Source organism: Phascolarctos cinereus, unplaced genomic scaffold (genome assembly GCF_003287225.1).
Source record: "Phascolarctos cinereus isolate Bilbo 61053 unplaced genomic scaffold, phaCin_HiC Scaffold_1;HRSCAF=81, whole genome shotgun sequence".
Taxonomy (NCBI): domain Eukaryota; kingdom Metazoa; phylum Chordata; class Mammalia; order Diprotodontia; family Phascolarctidae; genus Phascolarctos; species Phascolarctos cinereus.
In genome coordinates, this window is record NW_027555514.1 from 55,435,843 (window position 1) to 55,456,587 (window position 20,745).

Consider the following 20,745-nt stretch of genomic DNA (forward strand, 5'->3'; position numbering starts at 1 on the left):
TGGAAAGTCACATAGCTTCTTTTTTTTTTTTTAGGCAATTGGGGTTAAGTGACTTGTCCAGGGTCACACACCTAGTAAGTGTCAAGTGTTGGGTCTGAGGCCGGATTTGAACCCAGGTTCTCCTGACTTCAGGGCCGGTACTCTATCCACTGCACCACCTAGCTGCCCCCACATAGCTTCTTAAGGCGAGGCAATGTGACACAAAAATAGAGAAGTAAACTTGGAGACAGGAAGATCTGCTTTCACATCCTACTTCAGGCACTAGCTGTGTGACCCTGGGGAAGTCACTTAGCCTCTGTGTCTATTTCTTCATCTCTAAAGTGAGAGGATTTGATTGATGGCCTCTAAGCTCCCTTCCAGCTATAAATCTCTGATCCTACTAAGCTTCTCTTGGGAGAAAAGGCTTATTTTATAAAACCAATATTCTATTCAAGGTCAAACAAAACTATGGTTATAAAAATTAAAAATGAGTACTAGCCAAGGGTCTAGGGGTAAGTCAGTATTGTCATTGAATGGAATGCAACATAAAACCAAGTACTTTGAAGAAAAACTAAAGCACAGGGGGATATATGATAGAAGAAGAAGATGAGCCACTGAAGTCGTGAGATTAAGATAAGACCCTCGACAGCTTATGTGTTGTCCTGGACATGTCAAGAGAAAGTTAGGAAGACCTGTAACACACTGCGTGAATCTCCTGTAGTGAACTTAAGGGAAGATATGGGCAGACGGGTCAGTGATGGCCATCTGAATTCTTGCAGTGGATATTCCCAGCCTTTGGCATCACAGATCCATTTAAACATTGAATGCAATTATAGTTGCCTGCAGAATATTTTTTTGGGGGGAAGGTTAAGGCTGGGTGGTAGGTGCATCTTATATGAGCACTCTACCAGTCAGTTATTATAGGTTTCTAAAGCTCTAGTGTTTCCATATGAATATGGAATATTCCCTGAATGAGTCGTCTCTCAAATGCCTCTGGAGGAAGAGAGGCGGGGCTGTTGTTATCTGTCTGGGAAGTCAGTGGTGAGCAGTGACCCTGCCACACGATAAAAGAACCTTAAACTAGAGGCTTCTCTGGTGATCAAGGTCATGACTAAGTCCTCTTACTACTATTGCTTAAAAGGAAGTACAATGTTGACCTTGAATCAGTTTTATACAGGTATTTTATTTTTTGTTTTTAAAATTTTTTGTCTCTTATTTTTAAATTTTTTTGCCATCTAAGCATGAATACCTTTCTTAATAATTATTGTTGTAATTGTTTCATGAGCTTAAATATATTTTTCTTTTATTCTTACTTATCCAGGATGAATATAATGTACATTTATTTTATATAAGAAGATTAATTTGCTTTATCCTATGCTATTATTTTCAACCAAATTAGCATTATTACTACTTAATTATATAATTATTTATATGGAATCAATGAGAAATAAATCATTGATTGATTTGTGTGCTATAACATTGCAAGATATGTCTTTCAAGAAGAATGGAACAGCTCTGCCTATGTTGGACGTTCGCCTGTTAATGAACATTGCCTCCTACGGGTGTCTTTTCAACAACAATAAAAAATATTGAAAACATTTTGTCGTTTTTAGGGCCTTAATCATGCATCATGCATTAGTGCTAGACTAGCAATCAAGAAACCTGGGTTCTTGATCCTATTCTCTTTACTAATTGTGTGAGTTTGGAATAGTTGCTAACTTCCTTGGGCTTCAGTTTCACTCTCTATAAAATAGAGAGTTTAGTTAGGTAGCCTGTAGTGTGCCCTCCAGTTCAAACTGTTTATGATCTGTGGGGGAAAAAAGTTGTGGCTTGATTAAAAAAAATTTTTTTCAGCTGGTTAATTTGGTGTTATATGAAGTAACTTAAGTCCGTGTTTTTCCTTATAGACTGAAGGTGAATATGCATGGATCGATAAGTGGAGAATGAGATACACAAACTGGGGCCCTGGGGAGCCTCAAGTGAAATCAGGTTGTGTCTATATGGATCTGGAAGGATTCTGGAAGACAGCACCTTGTAATGAAACTTACCAATTTCTCTGCAAAAAATCAGATGGTAATTAGATGTTGCAATACTATTTGGGGGGATTTCTATTTTCAAAGCAAACAAGTACCTATCCTGGTCATTGTGCTGCTGGAAGCAATAATCATTGTCTCAGGAACTTGTGAGCAGGCAAAAATCTCTCTTTTATCTGACAGGAAGATGTTAGATCAACCATTCTTTATCAGTTCACCCATTCTTTCCTCCAGCCCCAAACAGTGCTGAAATTAGGGTGAAACATTTCCTATCCTGGTGTAGTGAACAGAGAACCACCCCAGGAGCTGAAGAGACCTGGATTGAAATCGTGCCCCTAACACACTGACTAGCACCACTTAAGCTGCCCAGGCAACTGTCTGGGAATGAGTTGCAGAGAAGGTCCCATGCCAGCCTGCACTGATAGTGACAATTCTCCCCTCTTGAAGTTCCCTATACCAATGAAATCGCAGGCCCAGTCCCCATTTCCACTTCTCATATTACCAGTGTTTATTTGTCACTGATATATTCTAAATGTTTATTAGTGAATTTATCTGACATTATGGCACCTTATTCCCAAAGCACATCTCTATTTTTTTTCAGGGACAGATAGCAATTCTAACATAAAATAATGGAACACAGCCCATTCTTAGATTTCTCAGAATTAAGCAAACTGCACTCAAAGTTAGCATGGCGTCTTTGGCCTTTATCTGTAACACCAGAGGTACAATGGCATAAGCATCATCAATGCTAACTTTGCACTAACCAGGTAGGACTGAAGCATTAGGGGCCCCCAACTCCAGAGGGCTCGTGCGGTATATGGTGAGCATAGAACTTAGAGCAGTAGCTGAGAGCAGTAATACCTTTGCAAAATTTCACCTGGAAGCCCAGGAATTAAACTTATATGTTGCTGTGCATGTATCTGATTATGCAAGTTCTGAATTATGAGCAACAGCCATAGACCATAGTAGAACTATCACTGGACTGGGAGATAGCACCATCAAAAGGATCATTGGATTGAAGAGTTAGGGTTGGGAAAAGCCTTCAAGACCACTAGTTTAGCACTAGTGCTAAACTCAAATAGAAACTGAGGCCATTAATCTGTACAAAAAGATCCCTGTGGGCCACATGTCGACTTAGTTTTAAAATGTGACATTATCTATCTTTTACCATATTTTTATTTATTTTGTTAAATATTTACATTTTAATCTGGTTTGCACTTTACTTGGGAGCATTGTGGGTCTTATGTGCCTCATTTCTAGACAGGGAAAGTGAGACTCAGAGAGAGAAAGCAATCCACCCAGGTTGACACAAGTAGCATTTTGCAGAGCTGGAATTCAGGCCTAGCTCCTTTGACTCCCCATTTAACTGTTATTTCTGCTAAACCACACTAGAAGCTAGGGTTCTAATCTTGCTTCAGACTCTAAGAAACAGTGTTATCTCAGCCAGGTTTATATCACCTGGAAGATGAGGAGATTGAATTAAATGTCTCTTTCAGCTATAAGGTTCTAGGATCCTCTTGATATCATTTTTGTAGTTATGTAAAATCAACATAACTGATAAAATAATAAAAAAATCAATGATGAATTCAAATGATGGACAATCAGTGGTTTCTTCCATATGACAAGCAGTACATTTTCTTTCCCGTGAAGTTGACCTTAGAATGTCTTTTGTTTCATAAACTTCAGATTTTTTGTTGTTGTCGTTGTTTAACTATCTTCTTAACTCCCAGTAAAGCCCGCCACAGAACCTCCACAATTACCTGGCAGATGTCCAGATTCAGAACAAACCTCATGGATCCCTTTCCATCGTCACTGCTATTATATTGAATCTTCTTCTACAAGAAGCTGGGGCCAAGCTCTGCTGGAATGTAGCCGAATGGGTAAGTATGAGTTTTATTGAGAGCTGACTCACAGATTGTACATATTGGAGCAAATTCTTAAATTCTCCAAATGACAAATGTCAAATATCTGATATTTTACTTTTTCTCTATTTGCTTCCTTGTAATGAATTTCTGTTAGCATAGAAAGCCATATTACCTCTTCCAAAGTATGTCTGCCAGTTTTTGTCCACACTCTAGAACTGTGAGAAAGAATTGGGTTTTCCATAGCCACAGAGCCATTTTGTTCTTTAAACATGATCCCAACAGTTGTAGAGATGAACTCAGCACATGTACCAAAGAGTGCTTGGCTTCTTTTCCCATTTTTTCTGTCTCAAAGTTCCCAACCGGGGTTACTCACTGGATTACCATACTTCAGCCAAATCAAGAGAAACTTTCTCTTCTCACTGGTCATAATATTTTCAATCCAGTGGCTTTTATATCCTGAGATGACCCTTGTTAGTGACTGTTCTTAAGAGTCATCTCACCAATACCAGAAAACCATTTGCATCAGATCCCCATGAGTGGGGGTGGGTGTTGCAGAAAAGAGTGCCAAAATTCAAGGGAGCTTCTTAAATAGATTATTTTGACCCCTTCTTCAGCTGAGAAGGGAAATCCTATCCTCATCATTTAGCCTAGGTCTTTCTCTTTTTTGAAACTCCTCCCTTCTTTCTTCTTTTACTCTTCCTTTTCCAAAGGACCTGCTGCAGAATTATTTTAAGATATAAACCACCATATAGAATTTAATCTCTGAAATATTTTTCATGCTGCTTCTATTCACTTAAATCTCACCTTTTGCAAGTCACAGTTTCTCTGTGGGGTCTCATCTGTAAAATGAAGCAGCTGGATTAGATGACTTCTACAATCCATTTAAACTCTAAATCTGTGATCTCATTAGTGGGTATTCATCACTTAACTTATTAGTCTAGTCATAGTTGACCCAGCAGCCACTGGTCTTTTATTCAGATTTCTGTCCAGACCCATCATTGGATCCTATGACTTTGAATTAGAAGGAAACTTGGAGACTGTCAACTCTAAACATTCCATTTCATTTCATAGATGAGGAAATTGTGGCCCAGAGAGGGAAAATAACTTGCCAGAGGCCTAGAGATAGGTAGTTTGTGTCAGAGACAGGATTTAAAAGTTGGCCCTTTCTGTTAAAAATTCCAATTCAGGTAAAGTTTAACCACCTGATTTAGATTTTATAAAATAACAGAAGTTTACTTCTCACTGCTAAGGCACTTAATCCACTTATTAGTGTTTTGCTGTGTTGAGTCTCAATTGATTTTCTTTGCTTTGTTGAGTTTCTTTTTTTTCAAAAGTAGTTTGTTAATTAAAGGGAAAAAAAGTTTTTCTTTTCAATAATGGTGGCTATTCATCAGAACAGTAATTCATTTTCAGAGTTGGATCTGATCTTAGGGGTGCCAGCCAAAAATAGGTTGTCACTGGAAAACAGGATAAAATCTATTTTTATCTAAATATGTAAAACCGATCAAATCTGGCCTGAGCGACCATTTTCATCGCTGAACTAAAGCATTAATAACAAGGGAGATTTTTCTTTTGACTTCTACTTAGTTGTAAGTAATGCCTTATTTGCCCCTTAGTTGTTTAAAGTCTGTATTCTACCCTAAGTGACTGACTTCCTGGTGATGTACCTAAGCAGGTGGTAATCAGGAAACATGGATTCTGGTGCTGGGACTATGGTAAAAGCCTTTCCAGGGAGGTGGAAAAGTATCATGAGAGAAATGTATGACCTGGAAAAAAATTAGGGCCAGTCCTGTAGGAAGAGTCAAAGATAACTAGTGGCCAGCCTGTATTCTCCATTGACCTCTGACCAATTTCAAAAGAAAATGCCCTTACTATCAACCCCAGCACAGCACACGTCCAGAAAGTCTTTGAGGAACCCTTTCTGGTCAATTCATGGTAGGAGATGGAGAAGAGTCACACAGGATGGGTCATCATGCATGGATGCTAAATGGCATTATTAGTGGGAATGTGTGAATTGGTGATATTATATAGCTCCATCCCAAATATGTAGGGTGGTACCAACTGGTACTGATTCTAGTGTCAAGTGCTGGCAGGAGGAAAAAGGCTAGCCAAGGGGGTAGGGGAAAAGGATAGCAGCAGGCAGCAGTATTTTACTGATTTCTGACTTCAGTTGACCAGAGTTGGAAAGAGAAGAAATGGAGAAATCTCTTCCTCTATCATTTTAACATATCTCTTTTTTTCCCTCCTAGTCCTTTTTTTCTTGGGATAAGTGCTTCAGACAAGTTCTATACATCTCTCTCTCTCTCTCTCTCTCTCTCTCTCTCTCTCTCTCTCTCTTTCTCTCTCTGTCTCCCTCCCTCCTTCCCTCCCTATCTCCATCTCCCCCCTCTCTTTCCTTCCTTTCTCTGTCTCTGTTGCTCTCACTTTTCCCTCTTCCCCCACCCACCATGGGACAAGAAATACTCCCTGAAAGGGAAATTAATTTGGAGAAATGGAAAGGGAGTCCTTGGTCTTGGGTCCTAGAGTTTCTGTTGATTGAATAGGTTTTTTATCAGGAGAAGATGATAGGTAAGGGTATTGTGGCATGAATCTCCAGTGCCTGATTAACTTCAGTTGGGCAAAAAACAGAGCAAAGCAAAGCAAAGGGCCAAAAAGGGATGGGGGTTGATGGTGGACATTAGCACCTAGCTTTGTACTTGATATATGTTAATAAATGTTTGGTTAAATCACTACAAATATATTCATGTAAACACACACATGCTTGTATGTATATACATGCACAAATGTGTGTATATATATATATATATATATATATATATATATATATATATATATATATATATATATATATATATATATATATATATATATGTATATCTCACATAGGTCTCTGAATCCCTGAACTCATAAAAAAATTCACGTTTATTTTTAAACCATAGAACTATTCCATTTGCTGAATGTTCACCTTTAATAGGTTGCTTTGACCAGTAATATCAAACATCCAAAAGTTTATTGCATACCTAGTTTGTGCAAAGCTCTGCATTAAGCACTATAAATACAAAGAGAAGTAAGACATTCTTAAACTTCAGTTACAGAGTCAGGCTATATAGAGATATCCATAGATATAGATGTATATATACATATATATGATATAGATATAGACATAAATATAGATATAGACATAGGTATAGGTATATGTAGTCGGGACATGTGGCTTCACTGGTATGGGGAACTCCCAGTGTGCAAACTCTAGTGATGAAGTTCAGCAACTCATCTGTAACTTAAGGTCTTAGAAAGTTGCTTGGGGCACCCAAAAAGAGATTATGTAACTTGCCCCTTATCGTTCAGATGGTATGTATTAAAGATGGGACCTAGATCTCCCTATTCCCAAGGTCTGTCCTCTAGCCATAATGCCAGGGTCCTCATCCATCAGTCCATGCATCTGTCTATCTCTAATAAATAAATAAAATTGAGTACATGCTAATTGACAGATTAATATAGTCAGTAAGTGTTAGAGAAATTCATAGGAGGAGGTGTTTCCTGAGGGCTGGCCAAGGCAATGAGGGAAGGACAGGATAGAATTTGAGAGAGATGTAGGAGGAAGGGTAGAATTCAGCTAAGTGGTAGAGAGGAAGGCAGGCTGCCATATCACAATGACAAGTTATTTTTTACCTCTCTAGGTCTCCGTTTTCTTCACTATAAAATGAAGGGATTAGTCTATGGTTTAGTCTCTCTCCCATTGATTAGAGTGTTTACTTCTTGAGAGAAGGGATTGTTTTGTTCTTTGTGTTTGTGTCCTAGGGCTTACCATAATGTCTAGCACCCAGTAGACATTTAATAAGTAATAAATATTTTTTGATTGATTAATTGATTTTAAGTTTGTATATATACTCTATGGTAGTAGGAAAGCAATTCTTGCATATATGAGTCACAGTGAGTATTAGAACAGTTTGGTTGGAATTGAAGACTCATACAGTAGTTTGTTAAGAGATTAGGTGTTTTTGGGGGGTTAAAAGAGGTTAGACTGAGCAGGGTTTTGCACACTAACCTAAGGAGTTTGGGAGGGGGTATATGGAGTGCTCAAGGAAGATTAGCACCTCTGGTGTGAGGACTTGCCAAGCCTTTTTTGGGCTACTCACCTACCTTTGGTCTCCACCTTTCACCCAATTCTCACCTGTGACTCTAAGAAGCTGTAGCATGTACAATGGCCACACCCTGGTAAAATAGTCTTGACACACAGGCTAAATCAGGTTGAGGGTAACCAATAGGCCACAAACCTGTCAGTGAGCCCAAGCATGTGAAAACTCTGCCCCCCCTCCCCACCCCATAGTCAGAATGGATGGCTGAAAACAATTTGTTCCAATGGCCATAAGGCAACTGAAGCAGGCACTGTGGAGCACTTAGAGCTTGGTCAGGCATCGAAGATGCCATCCACTGCATCCTGAGCCATTGCTAGTCATTCTGAATTTGTCTTGCCACTGGACTTTGGTGACTCTGGAAGAAGCAGTGAGGTTGATGGCTTTGTGCAACTCTGCCTCACTGAAGTCCAATTCATGCAGAAATCAAGTCATCGCCCTGTGATGTCATTGGTCTTCTTCAAAAGGAAGAGTGAACAATAATGAGTTGGATTTTATTGTATTGACAGGGGAGAATCATTGAAGGGTTTTGATCTAGATATCAATACAATACAAATGATATAATGGGAAGATTCCTCAATTCACAATGTGCAAAATAAGTTGGAGAGAGGAAAAACTGGAAACAGGAAACATTCTGTTTTCTTTCAACTCTTTCAAATTAGATTTTCCTTCAATATCACCACCACCACATATCCTTCATCAAATTTTGGCTTCTTCATTCTTAATGCAGCATTACTGAATCTCAGTAACTCCCTTACAACATTCTATGCTATTGGGCAGAATGCAAATCTTCATTTTATAGCCATTCACGAAAAGTTCTGGCACTCACACCAACAACTTTCTGTAGCTGTTGTGCAAAGTTGTTTGTGGTTGATGATAAGCCCTAGACATTAGAAATAACATCTCATAGGATCATAAATTTAGATGGAAGAGGCCTTGGAAGTCATCAAGTCTAATCTCCTCAATTTACAGATGAGGAAACTGAGGCCTAGGAGAAGAAGTGACTTTGCCCAAGTTCATACAGCTAGTAAGTGTCTAGGATAGGATATGGACCTATGTCTTCTTATGGCTACAAATCTATGACTTTTCCCACTGTACCATGTTGCTTCCAAGTACATTTGTCCCAGTATGTTAATATAAAATATGTCAGTTTAACAATAATTATAGAGCACTTCACCTCCTCCTTCCCCCCTCCCCACCACATTTTGCAGTAAATGAATGATGATGTTTACCTTAGAAATGAACTGATACCATTATGGAGATCAAAGTTAAAAATCTGAATAAATCTACATCAGTTCTTGGATTTAGTCTCTGACTTTTTTTTCTAAATATTTTGAAAACTATTTCAATATAATTTGTTTCTCTTGTAATCCTGTGTATTTTATTTTATGCATTTTGAGAAGGGTCCCAGAATGACAAATTTTCATTCCCTTCCTGACTTTGCTTTTGACTTTCTGGATGTTGATACTATGTCCTCCTTCTCAGCTTCCTTTTGGGCATTGTCTTCTCTTATTAGAACATTAGCTCTTTGAGGGAAAGGACTGTCTTTCTTTTTGCTTGTATCTCCAGAGCTTAGGAAATTATAAATATTTAAGATAAGCTTGTTGTCTTGCCTAAAAATATTATATTGAGAAGGGTTCCATAGGCTTCACTGGACTGCCAAAAAAGTCCAGGACACAAAAAAGGTAAAGAGCCCTTTATCTAGATAGATCCAATAAATAGCCACTGAGTGGCTAGGAAGGAGGCACCCAGTCATTAGGTATTGTGTCATGCAAAGGAATAGTCAGTCCCTTAGTGAAGAGCAGGTCAAGATCCAGGACCACTTTTTAATCACCTTAACTATTAGGTAGTTGGCACAAAGAATAAACCATTCCCACCAGTTCCATGTATCTGAATTATATTTGTTCCTTTGTCTGCTTTGCAGGTGCAAGTTTGGTTTCCATTGAGTCAGCTGTGGAATCGACCTTTCTGACATACAAGGTTGAGCCACTTAAAAGCAAAACCAACTTTTGGATAGGAATGTTTAGAAATGTAGAAGGTAAGTATTGTTATACCTTTTTTTGGCATAAACATTTTCTGCCCCCACCCTCCTCATTTCTACTTGTTAAAATCCATCTGTTCTTTCAAGGCCAATCTCCCACTGTCACCTCTTCCATTGTGCCTCTCGGTGGAAGAGTCCTGTTACTTCTCCAACTTTCCGTGAACACTTTGAATTTCCTTTTTGCCCCTTTCACATCTGACTCCTTTATATTCTTATATGTATTTGTGTATCTACTTGTCCCCTATCACATTCTACTCTTTTATATTCTATCTTACTTACTGTTGTACGAATTATTCTCTCTGTTGCCCCCAGGAGATGATGGAGTCCTTCAGGGTAAGGATTTTCTCACCTTTCTATCTCTGTAGTGACTTGGATGTCAAAAACACTTAATATTTTTTGAACTGAAATTGAATTGAACATCTGGAATCTTCCGTACTGAGGGCAAACAACAACTTCAGTGGTTTTGTGATGAGTCATGGTTTCCTCATCATATTTTCATTGTAAAAGATGAAGAGTGGATAAACTTAGTGCACAGCATGTTATGGTCTTTTAAAAATATTTTATTCTGAACTGAAACATCAGATAAAGTGGGTATTCATATATATCTATATGTATGTGTATGTATGTGTGTCTATGTGTATATGCATACACACACATATATTTATATATGTATATACACCCTGCTATTAAGTACCATGCCATATATGTGTGTATATATATGTTTATATATATACATATATATATATATATATATATGCTTATATATATATACATATATATATATATATATGTGTGTGTGTGTGTGTGTGTGTGTGTGTGTGTGTGTTATCATACCTAATATTAGGTTTATTTATCTAGCTATCAATCTGAGCAGAAAAAATATTGTACCATGGTGATTCCTATTATATGCAGATTACTTTTCATGTTAAATAGATAATCAGTTTAAACTTTGGCTTTCAATTCTGTCTTGCTGACATGACTTTTTTTCCTGGCCCCTCTGTTCTCTTTTGTGAATTTTAAAAACATACTTCAATGACCTCTTTTTTCTTTTCTGGTTTTTTTTTTTTGGACAACCTTATTGCTAGCCCTCTTCTTCCCCATCACACTCTGCTCCCTACCTACCCAATTGAAAAAAAAAAAATAAAAGAAAAAAAGAAAACCAAAACTCTTGTAACATATTGTGGTCAATAGGAATAGTTAGAGTTATTCTTTCCCCCCAATACTTATTTAACATTCTTGATAGAATATTCTTATACAGTAAAATATTAAAATCAGAAAGGAAAAGAGTAAAAAAGGGGAGATTCCTCACATTTCACTATTTGCATGAACAAGATGAGTTTAGCGTATGAGCTGTGATTAGTTCAACGCTCCTCTTCCTATGAGCCTTTAAAGCTTTGAGTCTCCTTGTATAGTTGCCTAGTTAGTCAATTAGCATTTATTAAGCTCCTACTATGTGCCAAGCACTATGCTAAGCACTGGGGATACAAACAAAGGCAAAAAGCTATCCCTCCCCCCCAAGGAGCTCACGGCAAACAGCTATGTACAAACAAGATAGAGACGGGATAAATCAGAGGGAGTGTCAGTGGAAAGGCATTAAGTTTAAGGAGAACTGGGAAAGGCATCTTATTGAAGGTAGGTCTTTAATTGGAAGCCAGAGAAGCGATAGAGGTGAGGAGGGAGAATTTTCCAAGCATGGGGGACAGCGATCGTGGCTAGTACCAAAATCTCTACATTGCCACAATCAAATTAATTTTCTTTGATCTAAAACATACTCTTCCTCCTCCTGGTTACTAATCTGAATAGTAACACAAATTACTATTTGTGTTCATTATTTCACCTTGTTCCTTGTCGTTCACTTTGTAATCTTGGACTCACCATGGATTCCCTTCACTACATACCTAATTACTTTCTAAGTCTTATCCTTTTATTTACACAGTAGCTCTTGAATTATTCTTTTCCTTTCTATTCCCACAATTGAGAACTCTTCATTTCTTTCCTGGCCAGTTTGCTGGTCTCAGAAACAGATTTTTAATCTTTCTCTATCTCCTTCCTCAAATTCATTCTTTGTACCACTGCCAGATACATATTTCTAATGTGCCGTTGTTATTGTGCTGATCAAAAACCCTAAATAGTTTCTCATTTTTTACCAAACATAGTCCAAACTCCTTAGTTTGTTGGTTAAAACCCTTAAAAGTTATTTAGACTTCCAGTCACCATCCCCTACATTAATCCATTCATAATCCATTCACCTTTAGAACTCTCAGTCTGGGTTGAGTTGTCCTTTTTGTGAGTAAGTGCAAACTCAGGAACTCCATTATACATTGTCAGCCTCAGACCAAGTGATGCATGCTTCGTGTCCCATCTAGCCATTCATCCTGGCCATTATTTTGATATTCTTTTTAGTATGACAAGTAATGCCTACTCCTGCTCCATCTTTGGTATCTGTTTTGCTCCAGAAACAATAATCAAATCAAAACTTGAAACACAATTACTAACAGAAAGTTGTATCATGGGAGCCAAAATGGTGGAGTCAACAATAAATCGCCATAACCCTCCCACATTCACCTCTGAACAACCATAAAATAGCTTCACAAAATAAATCCTGGAACAGCAGAACTTGACAAAAAGATGGGGTTAAGCAATCTTTTAGCTCAAGACACTTGGAAAATTGGCAAGAAAGATCTGTCTCACCTGGGTAAGAGGGGAATGCAGTCCAGGACAGGAAGCATTGCATGGGAGATCCTAAGCCCCACTGGGGTGGAACAAACAAACACCAACACCAGGACACCCCCCCCCAAATGCCTCATCAGAACCAGCGGAATGGGCAGATTCCAGCTCCAAGAACTACCATGTGCTTCAGCATAGCCATGGGTAAACAGGCAACCACCAGCAGCCAGACTGACATGTGCTCCAGTGTTGCTCCAGGGAAGTACAGAAATGCCCCACCGGCCTCAGAAACTGCGTGATCCTTATAGCCTCCGGCAGCACTAGCCATCCCCACTCCACCCCCTCAGTGCAGCACCAGACACAAGAGTTCCCCACGGGCCTCATGGCAACACCGCTGTAGCACCAGGTAAACACAAAGGTCTGCATCCCCTCTTACAAGAAACTCCTTTTCAGCCCAGGAGCAGAGATCAACTTTTTAAAAAAGGAAAAAGGTCAAAAAACACAAGCAAAAAAAATCCAACAAAAAAGAATCTGACCATAGAAAGTTGTTATGGTGACATGAAAGATCAAGACACAAACTCAGAAGAGGACAGCAATGTCAAAACACCTATGGGCAAAACCCCGAAGGAAAATGGGGAGTGGTCTGAAGTCCAGAAAGCACTATGGAAGAGCTCCAAAAGGAGCTTCAAAATCTTATGAGAAGAGGCAGAGGAAACATTGGGAAAAGAAATGAGAGTGATGCAAAAGAATTGTGAAAAAAAAGAGTCAACATCTTGGAAAAAGAAAGCAACTGCTTTAAAAGTAGAATGGGCCAAATGGAAAAGGAAGCACAATAGCTAACTGAGGAAAACAACTCCTTAACAGCTAGAATTGGGCAAGTGGGAGTTCATGACTCTGCAAGACATCAAGAATCAATCAAATTCAAAAGCATGAAAACATAGAAAAAATGTAAAATACTTCATTGGAAAAACAACTGACTTGAAAAATAGATCCAGGAGAGATAATGTCAGAATCACTGGACTACCTGAAAGCCATAATCAAGAGGAGGACCTGGACAACACCTTTCAAGAAATTGTTAAGAAAAACTGCCCTGATGTCCTGGAATCAGAGGGCAAAAGAGGCATTGAAAGAATCCACCAATCATCTCAGAAAAGAGATCCCAAAAATACTGCCAGTGCCAGAAAGAAACAATTCAAATATCGGGGAGCCACAATTAGGATTACACAGGACTTAGCAGTTGCAACATTAAAGTATCAGAGGTCATGGAACATGATATTCCAGAAGGCAAAGGAGCTAGGACTTCAAGTAAGAATCACCTACCTGGTGAAATTAAGCATAAACCTCAAGGGGGAAAATGGTTATTCAATGAAATAGAAGGATTTCAAGCTTTCATAAGGAGAAGACTAGATTTGAATGAAAAAAAAATTGGTCTCCAATATCAAGACCCAAGAGAAGCCTAAAAAGGTAAAAAGGGAAAAGAAACATAAGGGATTCAATGAAGCTGAATTGTTTGCATCCCTATGTGAGAAAATGATACTTGTAATTCTTAAAATTGTACCATTAATAGTATAGCTAGAAGGAATATACATACATGGTATGGGTATAAGATGAATTGGAGGGAATGACATAAAAATAATTAAGGGATGAGAAAGAGGAGGACAGAAAGAGGTGCAGAAGGAAGGGATTGATAGAATGAGGTAAATTATCTCACATGAAGAGGCATGAAAAACCTATTATAGTAAAGGGAAAGATGGGAGGGTGGGTAATGGGCATCCCTTGAACCTTACTCTCCTCAATATTGGCTCAAAGAGTGAATAATATACACAATCAGTTGAATCTATAAATCAATCTTAATAGGAAAATAGGAGGGAAGGAGATTAAGTAAAAGGTGGTGGTGGGAACTGACAGAAGAGAGGGCAGACAGGGAGAGGCAGTAGACAGAAGCAAAACACTGGTGAGGAAGGACAGAGTGAAAGGAGGGGGGGAGGAGGAAGAGAGGGAGAGAGAGAGAGAGAGGAGAGAGAGAGAGAGAGAGAGAGAGAGAGAGAGAGAGAGAGAGAGAGAGAGAGAGAAGCATAAATGGGGGGAAATAGGATGAAGGGAAATTCATAATTAATAATCATAACTGTGAATGTGAATGGGATGAACTCTCCCATAAAATGGAAGCAGATAGCAGAGTGGATCAAAAAACAGAATCCTACAATATGTTGTTTACAATAGAAAAAAACACTTGAAGCAGAGAGACACAGAGTAAAGATAAAGGGCTGTAGCAGAATTTATTATGTTTCAGTTAAAGTAAAAAAGCAAGGGTAGCAATCCTGATCTCAGACAAAGTAAAAATAACCAAATTAAAAGAGATGAGGAAGGAAACTACATCTTGCTAAAAACAAAAGTATCAGCCAATGAAGTAGTATCAATACTAAATATATATGTACCATGGTATAACATCTGAATTCTTAAAGGAGAAGGTAAGTGAGTTATAAGTTCATGACCAAGCAAAAGATAGAGAGCATTACAAAATATAAAATAAATAATTTTGGTTATATTAAATTAAAACGCTTTTGCACAAACAAAACCAATGCAGCCAAGATTAGAAGGAAAGCAGAAAGCTGGGAAACATTTTTTACACCAAGTATCTCTGATAAAGGCCTCATTTCTCAAAAATATAGAGAACTGAGTCAAATTTGTAAGAATACAAGCCATTCCCCAATTGATAAATGGTGAAAGATATTAACAAGCAGTTTTCAGATGAAGAAATCAGTTATCTATAGGCATATGAAGTGCTCTAAATCAGTTTTGATTAGAGAAATGCAGATTAAAACAACTCTGAAGTACCACCCCATACCTGTCCGATTGGCTAATATGACGAAAAAGGAAAATGATAAATGTTGGAGAGGATGTGGGAAAATTGGGACACTAATGCATTGTTGGTGGAGTTGTGAACTGACTAACCATTCTAGATAGCAATTTGGAACTGTACTCAAAGGGCAACCAAGCTGCATACTCTTTGATCTAGCAATACCATTACTAGATATGCATCCCAAAGAGATCATAAAAAGAGAAAAGGACCTTTTTGTGCAAAAATACTTATGGCAGCCTTTTCTTGGTGGCAAAATATTGGAAATTGAGGGGATGCTTATCAATTGGAGAATGGCTCAACAAACTGTGGTATAAGAATGTAATGGAATATCATTGTGCAATAAGAAATGATGAACAGGCAGATTTCAGAAAAACCTGGAAAGACTTGTACAAACTGATGAAAAGTGAAATGAGCAGAACCTGGAAAATCCTGCACACAATATCAACAACATCGTGTGATGATCAACTATGAATGACTCAGCTCTTCTCAGCAACACAAGGATCCAAGACAAGTACAAAGGGCTCATGAAGGAAAATGCTATCCACATCCAGAAAAAGAACTATGGAGTCTGAATGAAGATCGAAGCATGCTTTTTTCACTTACTTAATTCTTTTTCGTGCTTTGTTTTCCTTTTGATCTGTTTCTTCTTTCACAACTGTGACTGATATGGAAATATATTTTACATTATAGCACATGTATAACCCATATCAAATTGCCTATCATTTTAGTACGAGGGGAAGGGAAAGAGGAAAAGAGGGAGGGGGAAAAATCTGACACTCAAAATCTTGTAAAGACGAATGCTAAAAACTGTCTTGACATGTAATTGGGAAAAAACCAAAATTCTATTTAAGAAAAAGAAAGTTGTATCAGTTGACAACTCCATAGGCAAATTCACAATTCCTGTTAACTACCCGGGAACAAAACATACTTCCCTGGTAACTCAGAGTTAGTCAATAGAGTCAATGTGCATTTATTAAGTGCCTACTATGTGCCAGGCACTGTTCTAACTTCTAGGGATACAAAGAAAGGCATAAGATAGTCTAAGCCCTCAAGGAATTCACTATCTAATGGGAGTAGAGAATACATAAAATGAAGCTGAAAAATGGAGATACAGGGTAAAAGTTAGCTGGTACAAGGGCACAATGCAGTCATACAGCCAAGTTGGGAAATGATCTGAGGAGGTATGGGTTTCTACGTTGACATCATCTTGCAGAGTGATGAGTTTTTGGAGATGATGAAATTCAAGAGGGTATTTTGGTAAGGAATGATGAGGAAAATTCGCTGGATTCCATGCTTAAGTGAAAGAGGATCAGGGAGGAGTTCTCTACCCTTTGCAGTTAGAGGGAAGAAAGGGCCTCAGAGGCACAAGGTACTGAGGAGGGTGAGTTTCTGAGTTGAATTCAACTTGAAGAATCAAGAGATTCTGGAAATGGTGAAATCCACCTATCTGGAGTTAGGTGAAGTCCCTTTATCTCCCTATTGAAATATAAGCTCCTTGAGGGCAGGGACTATCTCACTTTTGGTTTTGTTTCCCCCATCATGTAGCACAGTGCCTGGAACGTGGTCAATATTTAATCTTTTTTTTTTTCATTCATTGTACAATCTGGTTCTAACCTACCCTTCCAAGCTTACCAAAACATTCCTCTCCTTCCTGCATTCTACTGTCCAGCTAAACTTTACTCCTTATGAATTTCTAAGCATAACTTTCTGCCACTATGCATTTGCTGACATTATTTCTTTTGCATGGAATAAACACCTTAACACATCTGTCTGTTGAAATTCTATCTGTTCTTCTAAGTCCAGTTCAAATATTACATCTATGAAACCTTCCTGGAAGTTGGAAGTAAGCTGAGCTTAAATACTTCCATTATGCAGTTATCAAATTTGATTTGTATTATAGCTATCTGTGTGGATTTCTTAGCTCCCCTACTTGATTCTAAGCTGGGTGATGGCAGGATAGATGTCATGTACGTTTGCATTTCCTTCAGCACTAACTATGGTGCCTTGTGAATAGAAGATACTTTTAAAAACTCCTTAAAATTTCTTGATGTTGGATTAGTTTCTGCTTGTCTTCAACAATTAGACACTGTAGCTAATAGGTGAAAAATGGTTTAGAATCTATGGACTCTATTTTATGAATTTTTTTAAATACATGTATATAAGGTCAATATATCTGCCTACTTAAAAGAGTTGAGATTTTTCATAGTGATTATTGCTAAGTGACTTTTGGCTCTCCACTCTAACAATCAGGGAATTGGCTTTGGATAAACAACAATCCAGTATCTTTTGTCAACTGGAAATCAGGAGAGCCCTCTAGTGATCGTAATGAAGACTGCGTGGAGCTCTATTCCTCAAACGGACTATGGAACAACCTTTACTGCTCTTCTTACAAAGGGTATATTTGTAAAAGAGAAAAAAGTAAGTATTTTTTTTTCCTGTAATGCTGAAATGTTCATCACCATTTCCACTACTCACATAGTCAGATATAAATGAGGGGCCAACAGAAGGAAGTAAAGAGCAATTGTTAGGTACCCAATAGAATTTGAACCGCATTGGAGTGGAATTGGGACATTATAAATGGAGAACGGCCTTGGGAGTTTAGAGATAGGTTGAACATAACCCTGCTTAAAGAGTTCTGTCTGTTGCTCTCCAGGAAAAAAAACAAAGCCATTTATCTTTATGTTCATATTATAATTTAGGCTTATCATTTTATTTTGATGACACATTCACATACTGCCAAAATCACAAATGGTTGAGAAAACCCATTCTGGGGATATTGATAGCCCAAGCAAGCTCTCCAATACTTCGTATATCTAGGATCTGATGCTGATGATAGCTTGGAACATGATGCAGTGAACAGGGAATCAGGAGACTTTTGTGTCTGACCTTTGCCACTTACTGGCAATGAATGGCATGACCATGGATAAGGTTTTAACCTCTCCAAGCCTCCATTTCCTCCTTTATGGAATAGGAATAATGATACTTCCAATATCTATCACATATGGCTCCAGTTAGAAAAGTACCTTGTAAACTGTAAAATGCTAAATAAATGTGAACTATTATTATCATTATTATAGAAAAGTTCCATCAACAACAGGATGCTACATTCCATGAGTACAAGTATAGGATAGGCAGGGAGATAAAATAAAGCCATGGAAAGAGGCTGGGTAAGTACAGGCAGACCGAATTATAGTAGAGCACAGTCTAAATATAGATTTGTTAGCACATATTTGAGAATTAAATAATATAAATCACACAAGTGCCATTTAATTATGGGCTCATGTAAACTTTAAACAAATGTCTTTTTTTTTTTAAAGTTGTTGATGCTAAACCTACTCAGGCATTGATAAAACCAAAAGGTAAGGACACCACAGAAATTTCAATGCTGAAATGATTAATATATCTCTTTTTAAAATTTTTGTATTTTCAACTTCTTATATTAGTTTAAAAATGATAATGAAATAGCTTATCAGTGCCTATAGACCTAAAATAAGCCTACAACTAGACAATATTATTAATGCTTTGTATGTTGCTTTGTGTCCTATGGGCTGTTACTTACTCACCTTTCATTTCTGTTTGATAAATGTGGTGTGGAAGAATGGGCACAAATTCCCCTGCTCTGATAAAATCACATTGTCCTTTTCTCCCTAAGTCAGATTCTTGGCCACTTTGCCTGTGTCCTTTCTCTTACGGTGCCTCTTGCTTCTTTATAGATGGACCAGAGACCAGAAAAGCCCCCAGATCTCATAGTTCAACTGGGATCATTGTCGTGGTGGTGCTTCTAATTCTGACCGCAGCTGGTGGTGCTGCATATTTCCTTTACAGAAAAAGACAGGTCCGAGTACCACAAGAAGCGAACTTTGACAACACCCTCTATTTTAACACAGGATCCACTCCAGGAGCTAGTGACACAAAGGATCTCATGGGCAACATTGAACAGAATGAACACGCTCTCATTTAGTGAAATAACATAAGGACATTAATCTATTATTGTGTTTGATAAATAACTCTTTTGGATAAAACTTACCCCAGCCTTGAGCCAAAGTGATTGTTTCCATGTGAAATTGTATTATTCAGTTGTGTGCTGTCTCCCAGCCCTTTGCACACTGGTGGAATGGTTGTTCCTTTTCTAGGTCCAGCAAGATCTTGTCTCAAGAGAGTAAGTATAAAAATACTTAGAAATTAGGCTTAATACATTGGCCCTGTTTAATTGTTGTTGGTCTTTACCTAAAAATATGACTGTAAGAAAGGCTGTCAGATTCATGTAAATCACACACACACACACACACACACACATACACACAAAAGTGTCATATGGCTTATGGAACTCTTAGCAAAAGCACACGCCTAATTCAGCTGAAATTCTGCAAACAATCTTCCAGGAGAAAAGGGTGATTGGGTTGTATTTCATGTCAACATTCCATAAACGTAAGACTTGAAGGAATTGCCATTCAGACAATCTCAGGTGACGTAAAAAATTCAGGCATGTTCCTTTTGGGCAGTTTTCATTATTAACAATCATTTCCTTAGTATTGTATAATTTTGAATTGTATTTTCATCTGAGAAAACATGGTTTTACAATGAGAGTGTTGCAAATTTTATAACTTTTGTCCTGAGCAATTTTAAAAAACATTTCCCTCAGTTGTCAATGGGTGTGAAACAAACGCAAAAGTTTGCTTCATCCAATCTCTTTAAGTGATGAAATAAAGATCTCAAATAAGGTCTATTTTTAAAACCTTGGCATTGGTGTTAAATTCTGTCATTGCAACTTTGTGTGTGTGTATTTTTTTTAAACAGTTTTGCTTGTCCAAAGTAACACTACTGATAACAGTAGTTATATTGCCATTGAAAGTCATGTATTGATCTAGAAACTTTTTAAATGAAAGGAGATGTGCTCCTTACTTTAAGCAATAGATGTGTCCCTGAAAAATTGCACATAAAGAAACAATTTATGCCTTATTAATTTGCATTTATCTTCTGTTTTCCCTTGATCAGAGCATTTGTTGCAGAATTATAGAAAACAGAGGCGAAGCTAATTAGACAATATAGATTACTATAAGATCACAGGATCATAGACTGAAGAGTTATAGAAGATCTTAGAGGCTTTCTAGTCTTCATTTGAAAGATGAGGAAATTAAGGACCAGAGAAATTTGTTGACTTACC

General features: G+C 37.8%; 1 protein-coding gene across 1 annotated transcript in view; it reads left to right on the forward strand.

Moving 5' to 3' along the window:
* Nucleotides 1-20,316, forward strand: part of MRC1 (mannose receptor C-type 1) — a 126,629-nt gene extending 106,313 nt beyond the window's left edge. The window contains 6 exon segments of the mRNA XM_020966870.2: nucleotides 1,887-2,052; nucleotides 3,743-3,892; nucleotides 9,938-10,051; nucleotides 17,832-17,999; nucleotides 18,899-18,940; nucleotides 19,295-20,316. Coding sequence (XP_020822529.1) covers nucleotides 1,887-2,052; nucleotides 3,743-3,892; nucleotides 9,938-10,051; nucleotides 17,832-17,999; nucleotides 18,899-18,940; nucleotides 19,295-19,542 — 888 coding nt within the window. The 3' untranslated portion in view covers nucleotides 19,543-20,316.
* Nucleotides 20,317-20,745: the final 429 nt, after the last annotated feature.